Source organism: Paramisgurnus dabryanus, chromosome 12 (genome assembly GCF_030506205.2).
Source record: "Paramisgurnus dabryanus chromosome 12, PD_genome_1.1, whole genome shotgun sequence".
Lineage (NCBI taxonomy): Eukaryota > Metazoa > Chordata > Actinopteri > Cypriniformes > Cobitidae > Paramisgurnus > Paramisgurnus dabryanus.
This window is the reverse complement of record NC_133348.1, coordinates 2840737-2867913: the sequence shown is the minus strand read 5'-3', so window position 1 is coordinate 2867913 and position 27177 is coordinate 2840737. Positions and strand designations below refer to the sequence as shown.

The following is a 27177-nucleotide window of genomic DNA, read 5'->3' as shown; positions in this document are numbered from 1 at the left end:
ACTATGTTGGTTCAGCAGCGAGTTACGTCGTTGTTCGGGAAACGCACCCAAGGTAGTTAGTTTCGCCAACTATGTGTCGTACTATGGTGGTTCGGCAGTGAGTTACGTCATTGTTCGGGAAACGCACCCCTGGATAGCTAGCCAATCAGGAGCATAAATGAGCAACAATAATGTACGGTCTATGGAAAATATTGTTTTTTAACCATAATAAAACGTAAACACACCAAATACACAAAATAATCACATGACCCCTTTAAATAGATAAAGAATTGTGTAATTCGTTTTTACCTTAAAACTAAGATTTTGTTTGTACTGAGCTTTTATTTAACATTTTCATAGTTATGAAATGTTTTAGCACCTGAGCTAAACTGTAATGTAACGTTATAGATTTATGTTAATAATTGTAAATTAACCATTGCACTGTTCGACTTTATAAATCATCTTTATCATGGTTAAAATCAAAGACAACTTTTCTAGTCTCATCATTCATTCTTGCATTGAAAGCTCAACAGACATCATTCTTATCTGGACCCAATTTGTTCAAAGCAAAAACAGAAAACTAGAACACAGTGGCCCTTTAAATGAGTTACGAGTTTTATTTAGTTGAATAACATCCATTTCTCTCTGAACAGCATGTACGGACTGGTTTAAACACACAATGAGCAAAACGGCACCTGTGCTTAGTGTAACTACTTCACAATACACTTGCAAACCATATTGCACCCCATATTACACATGTACATGTAAAAACAAATGCAGACACATTATGGTAAAATGAAACATCCCATGTGCAATTTATGAGCAAAGTTGGAATAAATTCGACACTCAAATCCAACTGCAACTTGATCCATGAAAGTCTTTGAAGGATGTCAAGTAGGCATGGGCCGGTATAAGATTCTGGCGGTATGATAACCTTTAGCAAAAATACCACGGTTTCACGGTGTTGCGGTATTGCCATTGCAACACTAAAATGTGTTATTTTCAAATGCCAGGTACAATAAAGCCTTTAAATTATAATATGCTTTCAAAACATATATAATATTTTCGTAATATATATTAAATGTAAACATCAAATCAATCACATGACTTCATGATTTAATGAATTTTGTATAAACACAGCTCATACCTTGGAGACGGTATCACAGAACATTTTAGTGGTTTTGAAACCTTGACTGTTTTAAACCTCGGTATACCTTGAAACCGGTAATCGGCCCATGCCTAATGTCAAGCATTGTAGTATAAGACAATATGTTTTCTCCCGTACATCTCTACAGTATGTGCAGTGTCACATCCGATATCAGATTGAAGTGGGTGTGTCCAAAGGCAAAGAGGCAGCTTATTGGCTAAAGCCCTGCTAGCTTGTAATGCAGGAATTTCATTATCCTAAACATTTGTCATTTCAATTGGACAATTTTATCTCTTTGATTCCTGAAACTGAGGTACGGTTTGCGTAGCAGAGCTGTTTCACATGGGAAAATGGGCATTAAAATCAAAGCAGATCAGATTAAAGGCCATTCAGTTCAGTTACAAACATCAGTGCATTAAACCCCATGAATTCACCTTTAGATCCTAATAATCTTCAGGAATAAATGAATCAACTCTGGATAACTGCATGTCAAGGGGTGGATAGAGGTAAATAGTTCAGTGAATCACTAAATGCTCATACTATGAGGGAAAGTATAATATCACTAAATACATACAACTGCTGTTGTTTCAATGAAACGATGCATATAAGCACAAAAGTGATCAAAGAGAAAAGCTCAATTGAATGCATATTACTTTAATAAAGTTAAATGGCTGAATTGCATCAGACTGGAATTCTGTAAGTTTTCTAAAACCCAAGTTAGTTTACATATGTTTACATTACATACAGTCGACTATTAACAGATACTAGTTCTACATGTCCATGAAAACACTAAACACCGAATCTTCTGACTTGACGGCTATACAGTTTTAACAGTCTCTTTGTCAGGCTAGAAAGGACTCGCATTTGTTAAGATGCCGCCTTCACGTGAAAACAATAATACCTAGGCCTACTTATAAAAGACATTTTGCTTCTCTTGTTACATTTGAACAGCTGTGCATTTAGATTAATGACTTGTTTTCGATTTCTGTTGTAATATATAGATCTTCTATTTTGACACAGATTAGTTAAAATAAACAGCCTGATCGCACATGAATTCGTACGTATTTTACGAGGTGGCTTATTCTTTTGAATTTGTATGAAGTGAATCGTACAAAAATAAACAATTATTAGAATAAAAAATAAATGAACCCCCCCAACGTCATGGGGCAAAGGCAAATCATACAAAAACATACGAATGTGGTCTTACAAATTAATACGAATTAGCCGCCGTCCGTACAAATACGTACAAGTTGCCATGAGATTGTATTAAAATAAACTAATGAAAATCCAACACATGAATGGATGATGAAGCTTTAGTGTCATGAGAGACGAACAAATGAGGGAAATCCTCTTCTGAGTGTTTTAAATTATAATATACAGTAAATGTGTCTGTAAAATCCGAAAGCACATAAATTCATTAAAGGAATAGTAAAAAAAAGATCACTTTGTTCTCATTCCCATGTTATTTCAAATCCTTAAAATATTTCACTTTTTTATGAATAAATAATCTTTGAGCAGTTTTTTCCATACAACTACAGTTCATTTGCTGTGACCGGGTCATGGTATTTCATGAATGAATCAGTCAAATTTGTGAACCAGATCAACCAATTCATTGAAAATAACAGGGTTATTTGTTCACTGATCCGTTTCTTGGCCCGAGGAGTACGGCATTAATGCACAAGTTAAACCACATTTTTTTGGCAGACAAGGTCACAATGAACTGTTGCTGCATGGAAAAAAGCTGTGCGAATGTCTGTTTTTTCGGATGAAAGGTAAAGTAACACTACCCAGTCTCACAAAATTATGTACCTATACACTGCAAAAAATTATTTTCAGGAAAAAAATTCTTAGTATTTTTGTCTTGTTTTCAGGAAAAATATAAAAAATTCTTACATTAAGATGCTTTTTTTGATGAGCAAAACAACCCAAGAAAATAAGTCTAGTTTTTAGACCCAAAATATTAAATTGAAGTGATTTTGTGCATACGATAAGCAAAAAAAATCTGCCAATGGGGTATGGAAAAAATCTTGAATTTTATTTTTAAACACTAAAACCAAAAAAGTTTGCTGACCCCATTGGCAGATTTTATTTTATTTATTTTTTTTATTCTCTTTTGTGATAGGCCTGCTGTCACAAATTTCCGCATTTTTCCTTGATCGTATCACGAATTTCTGTTTATGTGTCATTTTCACGTATTGGTTACTCAACCGCTTTTTACTATTCTCAAACAATTTTCGCTTCGGTTTACAGTTAGATTTGGTGTTTGCATTAGGATGTCACTTTAAGTATTGGTTTATACTATTTTTTCTGATTTTAAATGGTAAGAAAATAGAACAAAACAGTTGAGTAACCAATACATGACAATGACACATAAACAGAAATTCGTGATACGATCATGAAAAAACAGGGAAATTCGTGACAGTATCACACAAAAAAGAAAAAAATTACCTGGCTATAGGTACGTAATTTCGTGTGACTGGGTTGAGTAATATGGGGTTGGAATGACAGGGATATGTAGAAAACAAAAAACGTTATTTGGGGTCAACTACTCCTTTAAATGAATTTTTAAACGGCAGACAGCATGATGTGTTTGTCAAACAGAAAAATATACAAAGGATAATTTTCAAATCCAGTCCAGTCATACTAAAGCACAATCGCGTATCGCAGTGGATTCCCTGCTTTTTTTAGTTGTCCAGCCATCTTATTCCATAAAATAAACCTGTAAGTCAGTCATGCTACATCTTACTCTGGAATTTTTCTTTTGGAAGGCGGTACAAGATGAGCCGGAAGATCACTCGGCAGTTCATGACCTTCTAGTTTAACCTTGATCAGATGGTTGGCCAAAGCGAACTCCTCGTCGTCTAGCATACCATCCTTATCGATATCAGCCAGCTTCCAGATCTTTCCCAGCACAGTGTTGGGTAGCTTGGACTTCACCATCTCCCTCTTGGCATTGGCACCGGTCACTTTCCCATTGACGGGCGAGAGGGTGTAGAAGATTTCGTCGTACATAGGTTTGTCACGAGCCACCACCCACTCGACTTCATCGATGCCCTCGCCCGCCCCCTCTCCGTATCCGTGTCCGAACGGCCCGTTCATGGTGCCCTCGAAGGCGCCGCCCTTCACCACCTGGTTGGGCTTCTGTGTTTCCTCCTGACGCACCAGAACCATCAGTTGGGCAATGTCATGTGCCAGCATATCATCCACTGTATCCAGCAGCTTCGTTTTCAAAGGCTGAAACTTGTTTAGATCATGGGCTTGTAGCTGATCCTATTCAACAGTAAAGAAGAAAATCACTTGTAAGGTGTAACAAAAGATTCAGCTCCGGTATTCTCTAAAATGCATTTGTGATTAAGTCTTCATGGTTGTCTGTAAATGAACCATACCTGCATTTTCTTGAGGTTGGGAAAGTCTCCCGGGGAGATCTGGTGCTCCCTCTCAATGCGAGTGTAGATCTCACCCAAGCTGTTAATCAGTTCCTTCTTTTTGTTCTCCTTCCCAAAGACAGTAGGCATGTCTTTCTTTAAAGAACTGATGATGTAGGCATGAACCTGTGAGGGAAGAACAGCAATGCAGAACATCAGCTGATTTATTGGGTTGAAAGCAAGTTCATGTTTCACCCTCACATCAAAAGAAATTATTAAGCACATAATTAGGACAATCGAGAATGAATGACAACTACATCCCACTTGTAAAAACATTTATGATCTCAGTACTGTAATATTTTATTACATTTGTATTACATAAATGCAATATAATGTAATATTATGCAATAATACGGTATGAGCTGGGTTTACACACAATTAATTAAATCATTAAGTCATGAAATTTACATTTAAAGGTGCAGTGTGTATATTTTAGCGGCATCTACTGGTAAGGTTGCATATTGCACCCCTCCCTTTCGAAGCACATAGAGAAGCTATGGTAGCCTTCAAAGGACAAACATGTCAGTGTCTGAAACAACGTAGTGACAAACGCACTCTGTAGAGCAGTTTGTCAGTTTAGGGCTACTGTAGAAACATAATGGCACAAAATGGCGGCTTCCATGTAGGGGACCCGCTGTGTATGTAGATAAAAATGCTCATTCTAAGGTAATAAAAACAATACAGTTCATTATGTAAGGTCTTTATACAGCACTAAAAACACAGTTATCTATATTATATTACATTGCTGTCAAAAGATCTTTCTAAAATTTACACACTGCACCTTTAATATATATTACAAAAATATAAAGGCTTTATTTTCACTCAGAATACAAGTTGTATGTTGCTTAAAAATAAAATGTATTGTGTCCAGTTAAAAAGTTGATGTTTGTATACGTTTGTATGAAAAGAACACATTTTAGTGTTGCAATGGCAAAACCGCAATACTGTGAAACTGTGGTATTTTTGCTTAAGGTTATCATACTGCCAAAATCTCATACCGGCCCAGGCCTACTCCATATAACTCAATGTACAAGCCAAAAATTAAGCTCTGTCTTTTGCACAGGCCTACTAAAGGGTTAATGGTGCCACACGGTGATCAACAGTAAAAATTATAAATTTTACCTCTTTGAAAAAGGAAAAAAAACATCAATCAATAATGCATGATTATATGATGTCATGGCTTTGCAATCAAAAAATTTTGTTATAAATGGAAGTTAATGGGGCAAAAACAGCCATGAACAACTAATTAGGGAAAAAGAAAATGATTTTGCACAAACACTAAAAATGCTTCAAAGCCAATGTTTGACATGCCCAAGACTGTGAAAAAGGTAAAAAAAATTCAGTCCACAATCACTTATTATATAAAAAATCTGTCATTTTGTGTGTTTTTCACCAAATTAATGACATTCACTTGGCTATTAAAGAGTTAAAATTATGTTTTTTTTTGTAAACATTTGGTAGTTTTAGATTTGGTAGATTTATGCATATAAATTTAAACAAAAAATGTATTAATCTGATAAATTTGAATATAGTGGCTGTTAACATCCACGAACAACACGAAAGGGTATACATTTGCCCAATGAACAATTTCAAAGCATTTTCTCAAAATATGTGACTATAAGATTTGTCACCAAAAATCATTCCATTTGCTGAAACACAGAGAAAATACGTGACCATGGCTGCGTCCGAAACCGCCTACTTCCATACTATATAGTAGGCGAAAAGCAGTAGGCGAGGCAAGTAGTATGTCCAAATTCATAATATTCGAAAAACCTGAGGTGAAAAGTAACCGGATGCCTACTACTTCCAACAAGATCCTGAAGTGTTCATTCGATGGAAATTTGCTATCCCGTGATCCCCTAAGAGAGATGTTATCCAATGAAGAAAAAGACAGAGGGACGTTGTTTTTTTTTTTTTAATATGCCCGAAAGCGATAACGCAGGTCTATTAAAAAGCAAATACATGTATTAAACAGCTGTCCCATGTATTTAAATTGCGCTGTTTAACATCATTCCAGTTAACAACTAACTTGTTGTTATGACGACGTATGTCACGTGCTGTATTAACACAGTGGATGTAGTATGTCCAAAATCGGGTGTGCTTCAAACTTCTTGAAAAGTGAATATCGCCCCCTGGTGGCTGGCTGCACAAGTCATATATCCCGCCCATTCCATGCAAACGAACAGGATTCGGTACTATATAAAAAAATGATTACACTTCAAATAAAAATGTCCATAAAATGGTTTTGGTCCATTTAGGTAGTTGTTATCATGCTAATATTTGTTAAATTGTTCATTTTTGTGAAAAGTTTCATTTTAGCTAGTATTTTGATACTATAGAAATGGGGCGTGTCCTTATGATTGCTGTGGTTCGTTTGTTACCGCAGCTCTGCCTCTGGTTCCACGGACGATTCCTCCTGCACATGCCCTGGCTCCAAACTGATGTTTTTATGTAAACATGTAAGCGCCCCATTTGTCAATGGTCGGACAATTTTTGGTTTCAATTCATTACAATGGAAGTAAGCGACCTCACGTCGTCCATCTTTTTAACAGTTTATGGTCCGAATTCATTCATACTATGCATATTCATACTAAAGGAGTCGATAAGTAGATTACTTCATCTAATTCAATACCTACGGTCACAGTATGCGATTTCGGAAGCAGCCCATGTCTGTGAAATCCAGGCTAAAGTCTCATATTAAATTTTTTGAGAATAGGAGCATCAAAGTTTGATTTCACTCATTGTCAGTCTTTGGCATTACTCAGTTAATATTACATATATCAGTTATATTTTCACAGTTCTTTACATTGTAAAAGATGATTTTATGTAGAAAACATTAAGAACCGTGTGTTCTGCCTTTGCAAATACGTTATAATGTTCAATATGAAGCAGGAAAATACACAAGCTACTAAATAAACCACTATGTAAGCACAGCGGGGCATGGCCTCCGGGGGTGGAAGGAAAGATGACTGTCCAAATGTTGACAGGACGGGAAACACAACTCTATGATCAAGGGTCAGAGGCCTCTATTTTTTTTGTTTTTTAATAGAAACAGCTGGATCTAGATGTTAAATCTGAGTTTGACAAGTGATTGGTGTTTTCCTCAGCCTGCGGTGGTCTCTCTATCACAGCATCTGTACTGATGGGAACAAATGATTTCAAACGTAACACAAACTGACATCACAATGTTCCAGTTTCCTTTACGTGACAGCTTTACAGATTTTTCATTTCTTTTCTTTATGTATAATTTACCTAAGGAATAATTTACGACGGGCCATTGAATTATTAGAAAATAATGCGCACCCAAGGTGGTAATGCAGCACGACGCAAAGCGGAGTTACCAAAAACATTTTCTCTGGTGTTTATTTTTAAGACATTTGACAAGTTAGGTGTGCAGTTTACAGGACATAAAGCATTCAACAGACCCGTGGTATAAATACAAATCATAAAGAACTTTTAAAGATTATTGTTATGGAATTTTGCTATAGGTTTTACAGCCGTCGACAGAATATTAGATACGCTAATGATTTTATTGGCTCTTTTTTGCAGCAGGAACACAATGTCAGTGACTATGAAGGACATTATTATGCCTTTATGAGCCGTGATATTATGACTCATGAGTCTTTCAGCACAATCCTCACCGGTCAAATGACCCGTGTCAATGTCAAGGGCTTTTCTGTGGATTTCATTAGCTAAAATTTTTACAGGACCCTATAGATGGTTAATCCACTCATTCATAATACTGTATATGACCCAGGACCATAAAACCATAAGAGTCATAAGAGTCAATTCTTTGAAATCTTCTAAAGCTGAATAAAAAAGCTTTTCATTGATGTTCATATATTGTTAGAATAGGACAACAACTATTTGAAAATCAAAAAAATTTAAAATAATGAGAAAATCGTCTTTAAAATTGTAAAAAAAAATTATATATTTATGGTAGGAAATTTACAAAATATCTTCATGGAAAAGATCTTTACTTCATATCCTAATGATTTTTGACATACATAAAATCTATACTTTGTCTCATACAATGTATTGTTGGCTATGCTACAAATATACCCGTGCTACTTATGACTGGTTTTGTGGTCCAGGGTCACAAATGTGTCATGCATCAGCAGACTGTGCATTATGGATAATGGGCTCATTACTGTGAGGACTGCAAAAACATCAGACAAGCAACAGGCACATAAACGCATAACAATCCATCCAGACACTCCTAATAGTGCTGCACTGAGCTACATGCTGAACCACATCAAAAACATGGTGGAACGCAAAAGACATTAGGAAAATGTTGACTGAAACAAAGACAAGATGGGATTGTATTCTGATTCACACACCCTTTAAAACATGAGGTGACTCCGCTTGTTTTTGTCTGAACATAATTTGCAAGCCAAACTTTCTAAGCACTATGTTCATTTTAATTATTTGTTAGAAGTGGTTGGGTTCTGAGAATTGAAAACACACCTCCAGGAATAGTTAATCCAAAAATGAGTATTCAGCACAGTTGTAGACTGAAAATTGTGCCATCTGCTTAAGTTTCCCATTGTAAATATTTGACCTGGGGAATTTCCATAAAATACTAAGTCCAAGCAAAGTGTTTAGATGCGAATGCAAGTGCTTCATTCATTCAGCAGATACAATTTCAGGACAAGAACTGTCTATTAATAGGTATTTTGTAGTATGAATATACAGTAGTTCCCAAATATGATGTTGTCCAACAATGGAATTGCCCCCAAGCATTTTTTGTGATTTTCACAAAAGTTTCACAAAATGCCTTCCAGGAAAATTTTATTCTAAAAAAGTATATAAACATACAAATATATATCAAATTAAAGAACAAACCCTCTGCTTTCAAACAAACAAACAAACAAAATGGGAAAAAATCTTTCATCCTATCTATATTTTTTTCTCTGCTTACAAACTCTTAAAAATGGGTATTTTTCTTTAGAAATATTTTTTTTTAGCAAAAAGCTGAAATAATTGGATTTTTGTGAAGTAATTTTGTTAGAGATCACTTTAAGAATGATAATCAGAACATACGCAATCAATTTATTTAAGCTACATTTAAACAAAAAAAATTAGAAATACAAAATAAAACAAAAAACTTTTGTTTAAATGTAGCTTAAATAAATTGTTAGCGACCACTTACCTTAAAAAAATGAGTAAATTGAATGAATAATTTTTTCAGTGTACCCAATTTATGAAAAAACTGAAGCCAAAGCATTATTTACTAATTTTAAACTCTGTGCACTAAAATTTTTTTTTATTCACTTTACTCAATTTTTTTAAGGTAAGTGGTCGCAATCAATTTATTTAAGCTACATTTAAACAAAGAAAATTAGAAAAACAAAACAAAACAAAAAAACTTTTGTTTAAATGTAGCTTAAATAAATTGATTGCAACCACTTATCTTAAAAATTGAGTAAATTGAATGAATAATTTTTTTCAGTGCACTTACCTTAAAAAAAAAAAGAGTAAATTAAATAATTAATTTTTTTCAGTGTAAGTGCGCCAGTGGATAATCGCGGCATTGCAGATTAACATAAAAATTCGCCAGGAACACCTTTTTTATGCAAATGTTTTCTCTTAATTGACGAGATAACTCGTCAAAAAAAATAAAAAAAAATACTAACATACCCTTGGCTTTGTATATTGTGTTAGACTTGATGAGACTATTTCCAGTGCACTTATGTATTGCTGTTCTTGTGTTGCCATAATTGCTTCTATTGTTTACCTCACTTGTAAGTCGCTTTGGACAAAAGCGTCTGCTAAATGACAAAATATAAATGTAAATGTAACTTTAATTCGGAAGAATTTAAGTAGGTTTGACAAAAGACATTGGGCCGGTTGCACCACCTGTGAGTAAGTTACAACGTAGCCAGTTATGACATAAATGGGCACTAAGTTACAACTTACGCACTACTAAATGTTTTTGCGTTGCACCATTAAACTTAGTTTAAAGGTTCTTTAAGCGAATTGATGCGTTTTAGACCATAAAACATTTTTTGTTACATACAGGAAACATCTCCTCACTATCTACTTGCTACCTGTCCGCTGATCAAACTGTAAAAAAACGCGATCTCTGTAGACAGCCCAGGCTTTACAAACGGCAATATCAACATAGTGGCCAAACCTAGCAGCACAAAACAAAACAAAGTATTCCAGCCAATAAACAACAAAAAGGATTTGGGGGTGGGGGTTGGGCGCGTTCATGAAAGCACGGAAGGGAGGGGGAGGGGGAGGAGTTAGCTACGCTCCGTCTGTTTGAAAACAGTTCAAACGTCAACAATAACTAACGTCTCGCAGATTCGCTTAAAACGCCTTTAAACGTAACAATAAGTTGTAACTAAAAATTTACGGAAGCCAATGTCCATGAATAGCGGACGGAATAAGATGTCAGCCAGATTAGATCACATCGATGAGCTCGTAATTGATTACGAAGATCCGCAAGTTCGTCAACAAGTTTTCAAGAACTGTTTCGGTTTTTTTGTATCCATCAATTAAAATAAGAATTTCTTCATGACTGAATGTGTAGGATAGATACCTTCGATTTAAAGTTTAATGTTTTGAGGTCAATAACATTTGCTTTAACGTCTTTTTTAACTTTCAGTTTAGGCCATTCAAGAAAGAGTTTGAAATTACGCACTATTCAGAATTTTCTGTTTACCTTTTAGAAGGCTTGTGATTGAGTTAAGAAAAATAGACGTCATTCTATGCGACAACGAATTACTTGACGGAGAGCTTACGACCTACTAGCTACGTTCTGCCTTAGGAACAAATGGTGCAACCAAATAAAGTACAGAGTAAACTAGCTAGTAATTACTAAGCCTCTAGTTTGGACTTTACGTCCCAGTTTAAGTAAGAACTTACGAATAACTGGTGCAACCATACCTAGCACACGTGTAAAGCTTAGCGATTCAAGACTAAGAAGAATGACTGAAAACTGTATGCTTTTTTCAGCTGAGCTTGTATATTTTGTATATTCGAATAAACCCATATTCACTGTCTGATATGCTGTAGTTTGCATTTTGTCAAATAATTTGGTCAAATTAATCCCTTAACCAAGTCGTATTTTCTCCATTTTGTATCATACTCTTAGATTGATGGTCTAATCTATCCTTATGGAACACAAATATTGTCCAGACATCACTTTTGGCCACTACTGTACAGCAAATCTGATTGTCAACGTGATAATAGTTTACCTTTGCTAGTCGAGCTCTCTTGATAAGATCGTTCAGCTTGCGTAGTGCCGCATTTCGAGGCAGTGATTGAATATCCTTGAACAGGTCTTGCTCTTCTGCCTCAAACAGCTTGCGATTGTCTGGGATCAGTAACGGATGCGACCAAAATGAGCCAATGTAGACACGGATCACCTCGGGCGTGTTGACGATCTTTCCCAGCGACCACATGAGGGCACCGTAGACGCGCATCAATTGTTGCGTCTCAATCTGGTCGGCCTTATTGAGCACCACGCGTATCTTATCTTCGTGGTTTTTGAGGGCCTTGATGACCTCCGAGAATTCATCCGAGATGTCCAACTTGTGGGCGTCGAATAGCAGAATGATGCGGTCCACTCGCTCGGCAAACCACTCCAAAACAGCAGCAAAGTCGTAGCCTGGGTGAGAGATCAGAGAACAGATCAATACTCAATACGGTATTTATGGACTTGCAGAAGAGTGGAGAAGCAGGCGGTCATCAGAAGAGACAGATGACTGCATAAGACCTGGCATTAAAAGTGCTGAAAGACAACCATTAAAGTTAATAAAGCAAGCCACCACCGACGACTCTCTTTCATGTAAGGTTAAAATGCAGAGGACTGTGTGCTTTTATGATGTAATGTCTGCCAATGTGTAATAAATTATGTAGCTCAGCTCGCACCTCAAATTTGACCCGTTCAGTCGTTTAAGGATTTAACAGACCGACGAAGATTTGCTTGAGGCATTACAATAATATGAAAATATTCTAAGAATTCAAACGTGCCTTTTTCATCATAGCAGCACTTCCATAAAATAGCAATTGTTTCACTTGATTCATACAGTACAGTTGGCATGATTCAGCAAACCAACCCTTTTCAAATGAAGCTGTACACTCTTGAGAATGAGAAAAGTAGCTTTTTGCATTATGTAGCTACAGTGGCAAGCTAATGTGCCACATAGGACAGCTATTTAGCCACCTGAATCCTCTAATAAAAACCTAATGCAATGGATTAAATAGTCTTCGAACATTCACTGAGTGATCTCTCAATCCAGTTGCTTCACTGAGAATAATAAGAGAATATTATTCTGATGCCTCTTTCATTGCATACAATGCAACATTTATTTACTAGACATCAAAACTGGACTTATTTTTTCTAGAAATAGAAAAATCATAACACAGAACAAAATCATCTTATTCAGACTTTCTTTCCCACCATTTTAAATCATTTAAAAATACATTGGCTCATCCTAGCCAAATCATTTAGCCTTCGTGGTTTTATATATTTGGAATCACCAATGTATGTGAGACTGGACCACAAAACCAGTTGAAAGAGTAATTTTTATTTATTTTATATCATATAAATCAAATTAATATAAATCTTTCCATTTATGTATTTTTTGATAAAATAAAACAATATTTGTCTGAAGTACAACTATTTCATAATCTGGAATGTGAAGGTGCATTATATTTTATTATATATATATATATATATATATATTTTATATTATATTTTTAAAAAATCACATTTAACTCATTCCCCGCCAGCCATTTCTTGAAAAGTTGCCCGCCAGCATTTTTTGTGATTTTCACAAAAGTTTCACAAAATGCCTTTCAGAAAAATTTTCTTCCAAAATATATAAACATACAAATATATCAAATGAAAGAACAGACCCTCTGCTTTCAAACAAACAATAAATAAACAAAACGAAAAAAAAAAAAAGTTTCATTTATCTATTTTTTTTCTCTGCTTATAAACTCTTTAATACGGGTATTTTTCTTTAAACATATTTTTTTAGCAAATAGCTGAAATAATAAACAACATTAAGCTACTCCCCAACAAAGTAACGAATTGCGTAACTTAGTTACTTTCATGGAAAGTAATGCTTATGTTACTTTTAAGTTACTTTTGCTTTACTTTTCTTACTTTGCAAGTGTTTTTTATGACTGAGAAGTTCTGCATTCAGAAATTGCATTTTAAAAAAGTAACTCAAATATTAATGTGTACATTTATAAAGTAATGCGTTACTTTACTTGTTACATCAGAAAAGTAATATTATGACGTAATGCACATTTCTTGTAATGCTTTACCCCCAACACTGGATATCAGATTTAGAACAATTATCAAAACATACACAGAGTTTAAAATTAGAAAATAACTTTTTATAAATTAAATAACCGTGGTATTGCAAATTAACATACAAATTCACCAGGACTGTTTTTTTATGCAAATGTTTTTTCTTAATAAAAAATATCTTGTCAATGTTGGGGAAAGAGGTAAAGTTCTACAAATTAAGTCTGTAGCAACAGATTTTTGATATTTATGGTGGACTATTGACAAAATATTTTCATGGAACATGATCTTTGCTTAATGTCCTGACCTAATGATTTTTGGCATAAAAGAAACAATAATTTTGACCCATACAATTTATTGTTGGCTATTGCTGCTACAAATAAAAATAATGCTACTTATGACTGGTTTTGTGGTGCTGGGTAACATAAAAATTTTAGATCTTAACAAAATATTTAAGGAATCCTGTTTTTTCAACCCATGGTTTTTCAAAAAAGGACAAACCCAACCAAAACAACCGTGGATTGACTCAACCATGGGTTAAAACAAATATGGTTTGTCCCCATCACCCAATTATGAGTTAAAATACCCTAACATCTTTTTTAGGGTATAGTACCATTGACTTTTCTTGTGACATGACACACACGCTACACATTTTCCCTTATTAAGAGGATTAACACATTGTACCTCACTTTCCAAAACTACACCTTGAAAGCCAGAGATTCTTCTGCATAGAAATAATGATGGTAATCTTTGACAGACACTGCTGACTCGATGCTATGACGTACCGCCATTATGTTGTTGCAGTAACAACATCCAGCTTTGCATCACTGACACTAATACACACTTTGGCGCTCCCTTTATACCCAAAGGGATTAAGCAACAGTATGACCTTGTCTCAATATGAGCAGTTTCCAGTGAACATTAGTGTGTTAATATTTCAAATCAATGACATGGAATGACAGCAAAGCCAGTACTTCCACAGGAAGATCCCATGCTTGTAGGAATGGGGTGTACCATCCGTTCTGATTAGGTAGTTTCACAAAACAAGCATTATTGTCGCCCGCGATACTTTGATTGATTTATAGCAAAGACTACAAATCTATTGACTAATTCAGACTAGCAAACCCAATAAAGGTCTAAAATAGACAGTAATATACAGTAAGAGACACTTGAGAAGAGTGTCATTGAGTGCAGGACAATAACAGCAGTGAAACTGTGATTATTTTGTAGGGTTGAACAGGGACAGATCTGCAGGTTAATATCAGGTGTACCTGTGATTTTCAAGCACGTTTGCACTTAAGTAAAAATGCTGAGATGTTCTGAACAGTGTTTGGGTCGAATATGGACAAAACCTCACCTTAATGTTTAACACAACAGTTGGGTTTGTCCATATTTGACCCGGCCATAGGTTGAAACAACCCAGCATTTTTAGATTGTGCTGGAATCTCATGGTGTCATAAGCTGCAGGTGTTAACATTGTGCCGGCTTACAGTAGTTTGGCAGTATCTACAATACCTCCGTACGGACATTTATGCAGGGAGCTATAACCAAAGCCATCTTCTGTTGCAGCTGTTCATGGGAGAGAAAGATATAAAGATGTCAAATTACAAAAACATGCAATGAAAAGACAGACATGTGGTTGGCATTAGAAATGTTGCATCAGTCTTCAATGAATGATATGAAGTGGTAAAAGTGACACAGGGAGAACATGCAAACACTAATGAAACAGATTTCCTGCTAGTTGTGATTGACAGCCACAACATTATTTACCACAGCATGTATCTTAATAAAGTAAGCAACCTACACATCTACAGATGAAACCACAGCAGACCACTGGTACATCTGTTACGCAGTCAGCTTGATGTATTATACAACATAACCATATGAGCTATTAGATTTGGCAGGAAGTAAAGAAGGTCTATTTCACAGCACTTAAGCGAGGTGGAAGTAAGCAGTCAGTAGGTGTGCCGTCTGCAACCAAAGCCATGCAGGGTATAAACATACACCTGTGGTGATAAATCTAAACACGCCTCCTCATCATCAAACTATACTGTGTACAGGACTCAAAAAGCAGAAACTGTCAATGTAGAATGAATGAATTTCTCTGTTCTGATGCGATTCAGTGCATTTGAACCTTTGTATGCAGGAAGAAACGGGCATCAGCTGCCTATGAGAAACAATGTGTCTGTCATCTCAAGTGACTGCTGGAGAAATACTGCAGTTTGGCTTGACATGAACAGTGAGGAGAGAATGAGAGAATGAGTAAGAGCCATCTTCTCATTATGTCCTGCTAAATACAACATCACGCTGAAGTGCAAATGAGAGAGAGAGAGAGAGAGAGAGTTGAAAAATTGAATTGAGAGAGAGCGATTCATGGCAAACAACCAACAGTGTTGCAGTGTTGAGAACACAGCTTAATATCAATAGCTGTGTTTCCATTGGCTTTTGATTTGCGCAAATTGAAATAGAAAATAAGTCGTAAAACTGCAATAGATTTTTTTTCATATTAACAGGTCACCTGACATGTGTAAAAGTCGCATGATAACTCTTTAAATATGGCACGGTATGTTTGGTTGGAAGCGGGTGTGCCTCATAAGTCTTGAAAAGTGAAGCCGCTGGCTCTTTGATCGCCCCCTGGTGGCTGGCTGCAGTACAAGTCATAAGCCCCGCCCTCTCCATTCAAACTAATGGGACTCTGCTCCACATAAAAAAATTATTTACACTTCCGATAAAAGTTTCTGAAAGATGGTTTTGGTCCTTTCAGGTAGTTGATTTCACGCTAATATATGTTCCATTGTTCTTTTTTGTGATAAGTTTAAATGGCGCACTTCATGTGGACTTTCAGTTTAGTTAAAAAAGGGAATATAAATCACCAGCTAGTTGTTTTTAATTGAAGGAACGCCTTTACAATTGACCCTTCGCTACGCCAAGCCCGAAAACCGCCAAAGGCCAATCGTGGTTTAGCAACCGTAACTACAGTAGGCGTGCGAGGTCTGTCAAGCTTTCGAGTGAGGGAAACATGCAGAAGGGTTGTGCGTATGGATTGTGTAAATCTGATACCCGGTATCCTAAAAAGTTTGTACGGGGACGGGGTGGTGTATTTTTTTCTTTCCCGAAGCTTAAAACCCATGCAGGATGCTATGTTAATATTAAGGGACATCTGTAAGCCATACATTGTACGTATTTTAATAATGTAAACACAATAAATCCTAAAAATATTTTTATAGTATATACAGTCAGCATATTGTGTACTGTAAAGTATGCAAATGCACATGTAGGTATTGATTTTTGATGCTGTTTGATGCCAATAAGTGCACGGATATTAAATCTGTACTTGTTATGCTACAAGCAACATACTGTAAAAGAACAGGTTGTTTTCTACAGCGGCTCCATTGTCAGGTAGGGGTGGATTTTACTATCAAATTAAAGCAATTGCCTTGAACCTCAATTGCCTTTCAGTGCAGGGCTGAGCTCAAAAACTTTAGTTTAATGATCTGAAATCACATCAATGACCTTGGAAAGCTCAGCTCTTGGCTATGGACACAGAAACATGAGTGTGTATAATCCTAGGACAGTATCGGTGAGGATAAAGAATTGTGGGCTCGATGTCAATGGTGAAAAAGAAACCTGCTGATGACAAAAAAAAAAAATAACACTACAGGCCGCCAACGGCAATGGACATTTCTGAATGAAGTGATCAACCACTAATCCAACATGCAGGGAATTCATCTAGTAATTCAACTCTGTGGTAGTTACTTTGTTGTGAGATATAATCGATTTATTACCAAGAGCATTCACTTTGTACAGACTTAAGCTAGAAGTATATTTTACGAATATGCGACGGTCCACGTACATATGCACACCGCCGCATTTTTGTACCTCTGCGTACTTTGTACATGTAAGTCAAGCATGCCCATAAAGGAGAATGTAATCTGTAGCCCAGGACATGCATTGCATTTTGTCGAAATGCGCATGTGTCGAACGTCTGTGTACACATATCAGTCAAATAAACTATGCTTCAAGGCTGTGCATTCAACCGTGTTATCCTGGTAGCAACAGGTAAAAAAATTCCTCAAACTTCCGCTTACATTATTTTCAAACGGCTGTACTGAGAAAACTGACCATGCAACACGTTTTCACTAATGTCTGCTATAGCAACCCTAGAATGCAACTTTATTAGTGTTCCTGTCACTTGAGTTAGCAATGCAAATGTTGTGGGTTGAATCCCAAGGACCACACACTTAATACTGATATAAATGTATATCGAATGCACTGTAAGTCGCTTTGAATCTGTATATCTGTCACTGTAAAGCTACATGAAAACCTCAAAAGGCAGATACAAAACTGGTCTACAGTAAGGTTTAAAAAAAACAGATCTACTGTATAAACATACTGCTCTGACACAACCTAGTTGAAAGGGTATGCATTTACATACAAGCTGCACCATTTCCATGCTGTCCTTGAGGATATCTGTGACCTCTTGTAGAAACATAAAGTAAGGACTAGTTTGGTTTATTGGTTTAATAGACTTTATGTTTATCATTTAAATGGCTATTATTTCTTAAACAGCAAATAATGAAGCCTGTTGGGTCATACAGTTTAAGCAATGAAACTGTCTTTAACCTTGGCAAGATCTCATCTGCGTCTCTCACCACGTTCTTAGACTGTCATCACATCACAATTAAAAACATCTCAGTTACACAATACACACTGTTATTTTTTAGGAGAAAAAACATGGTCATTTTATAATAAAAAGAAACTTGTCTTTACCCAAGAAATCAAGTGAAGTCAAAGGCAAATCATTTTAACTTGATGCCATCTGAAACATGAACACATTTATAATGTGTGTTTATAAAAAAACATGACCTGCTTTTATTTGTAACCTGTATTTTATTTGTATTCTTTATTAGGTTATTTGCATACTGTACATATTCAAAAACAAGGTAGTTCAAGGTGTTCCTATGTTGTTCCTCTTTGGTGGGAAATAAGACACTTTAAACTTCAATCCAATTTTTTTATTGACTGCACAATCTAGTCTGTGTAAAGTAATATTAAATATGTGTTCTGGGTTAACTGCTTACATTCTTTTAATGTGTAAAAGACTGTGTACTACTATAATCACAGTATTTTAAGATAATTTTGTGTTAAAATGTCCGCTCAAGTGCAAGAAAAGATAAACTCAGTTGGCATTTGCTTGCACTGGCATGCTGTCTGAAGCCTTGCGGATCGAAGCCTTTTAGTCACGTTTTAGGTGCGCGCAGTGCTCAAACAAAACTTTAAACAACGCATAAGTATTGAGATCTGTTTGTTAAATATTTAACTATGTTGCATCGCTGCTAACAACACATTCATTTTTACACGTTTGTAATAATTATCAATAATGTACAGAGAAATCCCTTATGTTGCAGTAAATAGCTATATAACAAAGCGCATTTTAGATCAGTGTCTGGTGCGCATTTTTTATTTTAATCGTGCATGCACACCAATGTGCATCCCTGACTATATTACTTTCTAAAATGTATGTGTTTAGAAACAATTTTCTGAAATGACTTTACACAGGTAAACAGAGTATTTTGAACCACTAACATCACCAAACATCACATAGTGAATTATATTTAAGGTGTTCAAAAAAATGACACCCCCCATATTAAGGGCGGGCAAAATTAATTTGAATTACCTCTGCTGATTCGTTGCTTCTCTCCACTCAGAATTCCTGGTGTGTCAATCACACTGATGCTCTCCAGAACAGGGTTGGGCAGTTGGGCACACACAAACCTAGGGGATGACCCAAACAAATTAGAGTCACACACTGCAAAAAACTGTCAAAGGTTTATTGCAGTACAATGTAAAGCAGTGAACCTGGTAATGTACTGGCAAGAAGTCCTCAATATTAACTCTTTCCCCGCCATTGACAAGTTTTTACGGCACTCCATATTTCCACTATTATCCACTAGGTGGCACTCTTAGTCAACTTATTAAACACTAAAGCATTCACTGATCCAAAAACAGTAAAACTCTGTGTATGTTTTGATCACCGTTCTGAAGTCCTTTACAAAGATACAATTATCTGAGCTTTTTGTTCAAAATGTTGTATTTTTGAAGAACCCTACCCCTATTTGAGACGTGATAAAAAGAGAACAAATGAAGATAGAATGAAAGTTTTTTTTATTGTTGTTTGATATATTATGTTTATATATTTTTAAAAAGAACAATTATATGGAAGGCATTAAATTGACTTGTGAAAATCATGAAAATGCTGGTGCTGACTGGCAACTTAAAAAAACGCTGGTAGGGAAAGAGTTTAACATTCAAAAGTGGCAGCAACAAACAGTAGATGTAAAGTGGAGGACATGCATCATAATGTCGTTATCCTGAACTACTCTAGATATGACCACCAAGATGGACATAAAATGCATTTTCATAGCTTAAAATAAAACGTGCAACAAGATCATAGCAAGCCAGAAACTAGTGTGCATAACTTTACGGTGTGGCTTATGTAGTGATGTGGCTTACTATGTGTGAACTGGGTCTGGAAAAAGTTTTGGAGGCAACCTCCGAAAAGTCTCCGGCTAGCTAATATTATTTACTCTTTTGACAATTCTTACTACAGTGCATGCTAAACACATTAAAAAGACTAAAAATTAAAAACAGTGAGAGCGGATGACACATCACAGTTTGTCTAAGGACGGTTTCACATTTGGTGCGATTGCCTGGTCCGAACTCGAGTTCGATTGCTTCCCCCTCCCCATGCCCCCCTGGACTGTGTTCACATATTATTTTTGCATCCGACCCGCGGTACGGTTGCATCATCAAGCTGCAGCCGGCGCGTTCTCATGTTGCTTGGCAACCGCTGTAAACGAGAAGACGACAAGCGTGATTGACGAACTCCAAGCAGAGAGATGATTTCTGAATGCCTCCGCAAAAATTGACGTTGGCGGACAGACCGTTGTCATCGAAACGACTTTAGTATGTTTGGGCCAGATAGACGCAAGTGCGTTTCTGTATTATTTCTTTGAAAACAAAACCAAACGTTTAAAAAAATAAGAACAAAAGTCAAGCAAGCATTCTATGCATTTTGTTGTCAAGGTAAGTGCACGCACACAAACACACACGTCTGTTTTGGTGGGACATTCCATATAATACGTAATTAACAGTGGTTCACTTCCGCGATTTGGTGCGATTGCGCTCACATTAGCAGCGAACCGATCTGGAGTTCACATGAACCGGACCCCAGACCACCCTTTTCAAGCGGACTCGAGTACGTTTCTCGGGTGCACACCCGAGTTCGGAAGACAGCATTCACATCATCCAAATGTACCGAACTCTGATGTCAATCGAACCCGGATGCGCACCAAAAGTGCTAATGTGAAAACGCCCTAAAACACATACAGGGACACCACACCACATTCAGTAAACGCAATACCCAGGAGTTCAGACTAAATTTATAAGCAGGAGTTATACGTAAGGAATAAATGACGACGGGCCATTGAAATATAAGAAATAATACACACCCAAGGTGGTAATGCGACATGATGCGAAGCGGAGTGCCGTTACACAGCGGGTGTGCATTATTTTCAAATAATTCAAAGGACCGGAGTCAATTATTCCTCTTATACCACGGTTACCACAAACATTGCTCTGGTGCCTTTTTTTAAAGACATTTGACAAGTTAGGTGTGGGGTTATCAAAAAATAATGCATACCCACGGAACGTTTCTCAACCAATCAGAATACAGCATTCAACAGGCCAGTGGTATAATAATTTATAAGCAGGAGAATTCTATTTAATATGAGAAACTACATCATATTTTGCCTTTGGTTTGGAGCTTGGGCAAAACCAAATTCTTGGCTTCCTTTCAATTTATAGGTTTAAATTTGAGCTGAATTTGCCACAACCCACAGAAATGGATTTAAAATTTGAAGAACTAAAAGTTGATATGATTCAAATGTTTTGAGCATTCTGGAAAACCGTTTACCCACCATGGTCCATAAAATAAAAATTTATTTATTTGTTGCTTTTTTTAAAATCTTCATATAATCTGGTTTGTAAATCTGTGCAGTAGTTTACACTGCACACACTTGCTAAGCATGAGCTGCAGCTATTTGTGGATTCATAAATGATGTGCATATCTAAAAATAAAATAAAAAGCCAGGACAGTTGTGCCAAGCATTTAAAAATAAACCCGCAGCAAAACTACCTGCTAATACCAAGTTTTTTCTTGACATACGAATTTGAGAAACTATGAGAAATATGCACTTAAACAAATATGCTTAGCTATTGCAAAACACAGAGAGGCAACATTCACAAGAATATCTGAAGGACTTCTTGATTTGCATAACAAGCTGTGCATTCTGCCAAAAAACTCTGTCAATAAACTGCAGTGCAGACCACCTGCAAAAATAATCACATGACTGCAACTGGGACAACTTTGTGGTTCAACATTCTGGAAAGCTTAATAAAATGTGACCTTGTCTGAGAAATTATAATCTAATTATGAGATTAGGAGCATTAAAGTTTGATTTCATATTCAATCTCTGACATGACCTTACTCCGTCAATATTATTAAAGATATCAAAGTTATATTTTCACAGAATGTCCTTTACATTATGTAGGATGAAAAATGAAGGTCATAAATGTACTCATATCTTTCTGTTGACTAATCATGTGAGAAGTCTGCTAATGAGAGGTTAAATGTAAATCAACCAGCCTGAGGTAACTCAATCGAGTGAAGGAATGTGGTGCAGACAGAAGAATCATGGAAAGATCTAGAAGCAACCCCCCTCCTGTGATGTCACAGTGAGCCAGGAAATCCATGCTTCATCTTCATTTGCAGCCCTAACCTCACCTCAGACTAAAATTTATAATATTTGGCTCCAACATTTGGTTGAACCATAAAGGCCTACGGCTCGATGTAGTAAACTCAGAAGACAGTATTGCATTTCAATAAACATTGAGGCTAAACCTTAACAAACGGTTATTATTTTTGCTCCCACCTGTTTAGGAAGGCATTGCCAAAGGCATTAAGCTTGCGAAAGGGTTTCTTTGGATCCACAACCAGTGCGTTTCCCGGGATTAATCCTTCCATAGAGCCATGCATCACTGCTATGAAGGAGTCAGTCGTAGGTTCCGGTCCAATCCGCATACCGGGGAAGTCTTGCTCCAGGAGATATCTATAAAAAAATATATTAAGATTAACTAGTTTGTCGTTTTAATGACTTGATTCGATGTGAGAAATTCTTTTGGTTACATTAGTTTCCTATTAATTCCTTTCACATAGGTTAATGTGTATAAACCACATTGAAAATATGATATTTAATATGTTTGTTAAAAAATAAATGCATGAAAGAATTTTGAAGAAAATCATCATACAAATGGCTTATTTATGGTAGATGTCTTTTTCATATAGCATTTTAGAAAAAAGTATTAGAGTATTGAAAATATGACTTTACTTTAAAGGGGACATATCATGAAAATCAAACTTTTTCCATGGTTAAGTGCTATAATTGGGTCCCCAGTGCTTATATCAACCTAAAAAAAATGAAAAAGATCAACCAAGTAATTTAGTTTCTCTGCAAGCATGTGAAAAAATAGGTAATTGAAATTGGGCTCCCCTTGTGATGTCAGAAGGGGATAATACTGCCCCTTAATCTGCAATCTATCCGACCACGGCACTGCCATTTATAATAAATTATCTATATGGTATTTTGAGCTAGAACTTCACATACGTATTCTGGGGACACCAAAGTTTAATTTGACATCTTAAAAATCCCCTTTAAAGACGCGCTGCCAGCAATACCACACTTTGATGAAAAATATGAGTCTAAGCTAATATTTTCTCTTCTCAGCACAGAGCCAATGAAACATGTGACTGTAATGTCTTACTGAGGCCGATACAATTCAGGTCAAACTGACAGTTTGAATAACTACAGGACACTTGACCTCAACCGAGACCTCATTAGATGTAGTTTATGGCAGTAACACCAAAGTGTAAACAAAGAATGGCTGTGGTATCATGTGGCCAAGTTGGAAAGATCCGTGAAATTTCCCCTGACATTGCAATGAAGTGTTTTCATGGGCTTTCTTACATTCAGTTGTGCATGTTTTATAGTTACGTGTTCACTCAGCAGAACAGACACTATGACTGCTAAGGCCCTCATGACCCTCATGAATAATGCATAGGATGAAAAAGAGCTACTGAGAAAACAAGGAGGTGCATTTATTACAGCTATGTTGCTGTGCAGGACAAAACCTTGATCTCACACTGTGTAAAGTGATATTAAATACTGTATTTAATACAGAAAAATGTGTTATTAACCAACCAGCTCAATTTAAATAATAAAAAATAAATTCTGAAAAATAAGCAGCATTCTCTTCTCTCAAATGCTGGGGGCGTGTCCACTGTCTGTGCTGAAATCACGCCCGCTCACGGTTTATCATATTAGAATGAGAAAAAAATATTTGAGTATTGAAAATATGACATACTTTAAAGAAGCTAGCTCTCTCAGCATTTAAATACCACTACAACCTGAATGGATCCTCGCGATTGTGTTAGGGGCGGGGCCATGCTCTGTGGAAAGCGCCCCTATTACGTTGCTGAAAATATCGTTATTTTGCATATTTGGTAGAATGCAACGTGTTGATTTATGTTTCAAAAAACATTATTTTCCACATACCGTATATTATGTTTGCTCCTCTATGCCCCCATAGTTTTTTACAAAGCTCATCATTCTTTGAAAATGTAGTGTGTTCTGATTGGCCAGCTATCCAGAACATTGTGATTGGTCGAATACCTCAAGCATGTTGTGGAAATGTTACTCTCCTTACCATATCTGGAAGATCAGCTCACAACAGGAGATAATATCAACTTTACTACCTTATCAATAAGAGCCGAATCTGATCCTGAAAATGCGACCAAGCTGATCAATCAACTTTGCCAGCGCAGCTTGAGCAGAATGTAAAAGATTGGTAATGATACGAAAACGTAAAACCGTGTCTGCATTTGTGACCGTAGACATGAAAAACAACAAGCACTACACTACACTGCTCAAAACTTGGGCAAAGCGGGCGGGGTTATGATAATGTGCACATGTGCACAACAGGCTGAGGAAGAAAACTGTTGCCTACAATCCTTGCGTTCATTGTTTAAAAAAAAAAGAGATTTCAGTTGGAGATGATAACTCGCATCATCGTATACTGATACCTGTAAAAACTTTTAATATGTTTTCTCTAACTGACTTTGTCCACATTTATGTCTCCTTTGTGCATTCTGGATCTCATTAGTGACAAGTTACCATAGCAACACTGACTGGAGTCATGGGAAGTTTCTTTGTTGCCTTAGTATGCACCCTTTCATGAATCAAAACAGACCTACAAGTCTCACATCACTCAGAACACCAACTTCACACCACAACAGATACAGACAAGATTTTTTAAGCAGATTTCAAAATCTTTTCATATATAAATATAAAAAAAATTATATATATATATACACACACACTTAATCCAGAATCATTGCTCTGCTAATGCAATGATGTCAACATAGTTCAGAGTTTTTCCTCAAGCCCTGTGAATTCACAACATTCCTTTTTATAAATTTACTTGCTTCAGGAATGGACAGATGCATTAACCCTTTTTTTTTAAAGAAAGTCATGTGACCTCTCAATACCAATTAGTAGTTCAACACTCCCACCATTATCAAATCCTGTAGGATGATGAGGAATTTGACATTCAACCTGCAAAACTGACATTGGATGTGACATACAAATGTGATTTCTACAGTTATTCAAATAACACATGCAAAACATTGCCAACTATGGAATAGGGTGTAGTTAAGTTGACTACTTAAAAAAACCATAGGCTACTATGTTTAAGAAATATTGTCAGGGTGTTTTTAAATGCTTCTCATAATACAGAAGAAATGTTTCAACCTAATCACCGTATTAACTACATTTCTGTTGCACTAAACGGTTTGATAGACTGTAAAAAGTTAAGAAATAAATAAAAGAATGATTATTGTATGGCATTGCTGTGTTTTTTTTATATATATATTTTAATATACCTTCGTATTTGTATGACAAGTGTTGCTGTAATACTACTCAACACACCAGCATCTCTTTAGCAGGCCTAAACAGCCATCATCATCCTCACCTTATAAAGCTGGTTTTGCCGGTTGAATACTGTCCCACCAGAAGAACCATGGGTTTATTGTCAAAGTCTGCATCCTCTAGAGCAGGAGAGTGAAACTCATGAAACTTGTAATGCTCCTCCAATGGAAGCAGTTTGGTCTTGTAGAGCTTCTTGAGTCCTTCACCGACAGTCTGAAAGACTTCTGGATCTTTCTTTCTCCTGTCATCGGTACCCAACCAGCTGAACATGATGTGACTACAGAGAGGAGCTTGCACGCAGGAATGAAGGACCGTAGTGTTTTCAAATGAATGATGCGCGCGTGAATCTGATATCGCTGACGTCGATGTATTTAGAGTCCATACACGAACGTTATCTTTATTGAAACGATTCGCGTGCCTCTACTTCATTCACGACACAAAACGCACAAACGAGCATAACTACAAAATATCATGCAGTCCTACCAAATATGCGGCTTATATTTTCAGTAATGCAGTCGGGCGGTCTTTCATTCAAGCTTTGATGCAACAAACGCGCGCGCCGCTGCGCGATACAATGAATCCTCTTCTTGGACACTGGAACGAGAATCAGAGATACAGTGTTGCTGTTATGAAAAGACGAGAAAACAAGTGGCAAATCCTGCAGCAGAGCTGATTGTCCCACGGTGACACGCTCACACACAGGCTTCCCACTGCAGCAGATTTAAATGCCAGTGAGCTGGAGAAACCCGACACTGGAGGAAATGACCCAAACCCCACCCAGCGCACGCGAGCGCAGGACAGTGATGTAGCGCCAGTCAACAGGCTGGAGACTGATGGTACTGCTGCTCTCCTCATCCAATTCGTCTTTATTTACATCGTGTAGTGTACTTACAGCCATATGTTGTACATAAACACATACAAGCGCTTTATATTTTTAATACAATACCATATTAATAAAATAATAATTAATATCAAATATGTTTTTTATTATTATTTTATTATGTTTTAATTAAAATATAATATAATATAGGGTAATATAATATTCACGCTTACTTAGGATGAGAGAGAGAGAAAGAGAGAGAGAGAGAGAGAGAGAGAGAGAAATTGCACAATTAAGGAACAAATTCAATGAGCCATCATCATGGCAATTCGGGTGTTTGCATTTTGAAGGACACACGCGGGAACTCGCACCTACAAAGTGCCAATTTTAACATGCTATAATAATTATCTGTGGGGTATTTTGAGCTTAAA

The 27177-nt window shown here is 36.4% G+C and overlaps 1 protein-coding gene across 1 annotated transcript; it reads right to left on the bottom strand.

Moving 5' to 3' along the window:
- Positions 1-573: 573 nt before the first annotated feature.
- ehd3 (EH-domain containing 3) lies at positions 574-26715 on the bottom strand. The gene is made up of 6 exons (XM_065256166.2): positions 25970-26715; positions 22816-22992; positions 19500-19597; positions 11757-12169; positions 4513-4677; positions 574-4396 (listed from the first exon to the last, which is right to left on the bottom strand). The coding sequence occupies exons 1-6, from the start codon at positions 26194-26196 to the stop codon at positions 3869-3871; spliced, it is 1608 nt and encodes a 535-aa protein (XP_065112238.1). The 5' UTR covers positions 26197-26715; the 3' UTR covers positions 574-3868.
- Positions 26716-27177: the final 462 nt, after the last annotated feature.

Excerpts from the sequence above, each read along its gene's own strand:
- ehd3 (XM_065256166.2), bottom strand. The coding sequence starts at position 26,196 with ATGTTCAGCTGGTTGGGTACCGATGACAGGAGAAAGAAAGATCCAGAA. Across the intron at positions 22,993-25,969 it reads GGCAAAACCAGCTTTATAAG|ATATCTCCTGGAGCAAGACT; the intron begins GTGAGGATGATG and ends ATTTTTTTATAG. Across the intron at positions 12,170-19,499 it reads GAAGCAACGAATCAGCAGAG|GCTACGACTTTGCTGCTGTT; the intron begins GTAATTCAAATT and ends TCTCTCACCCAG.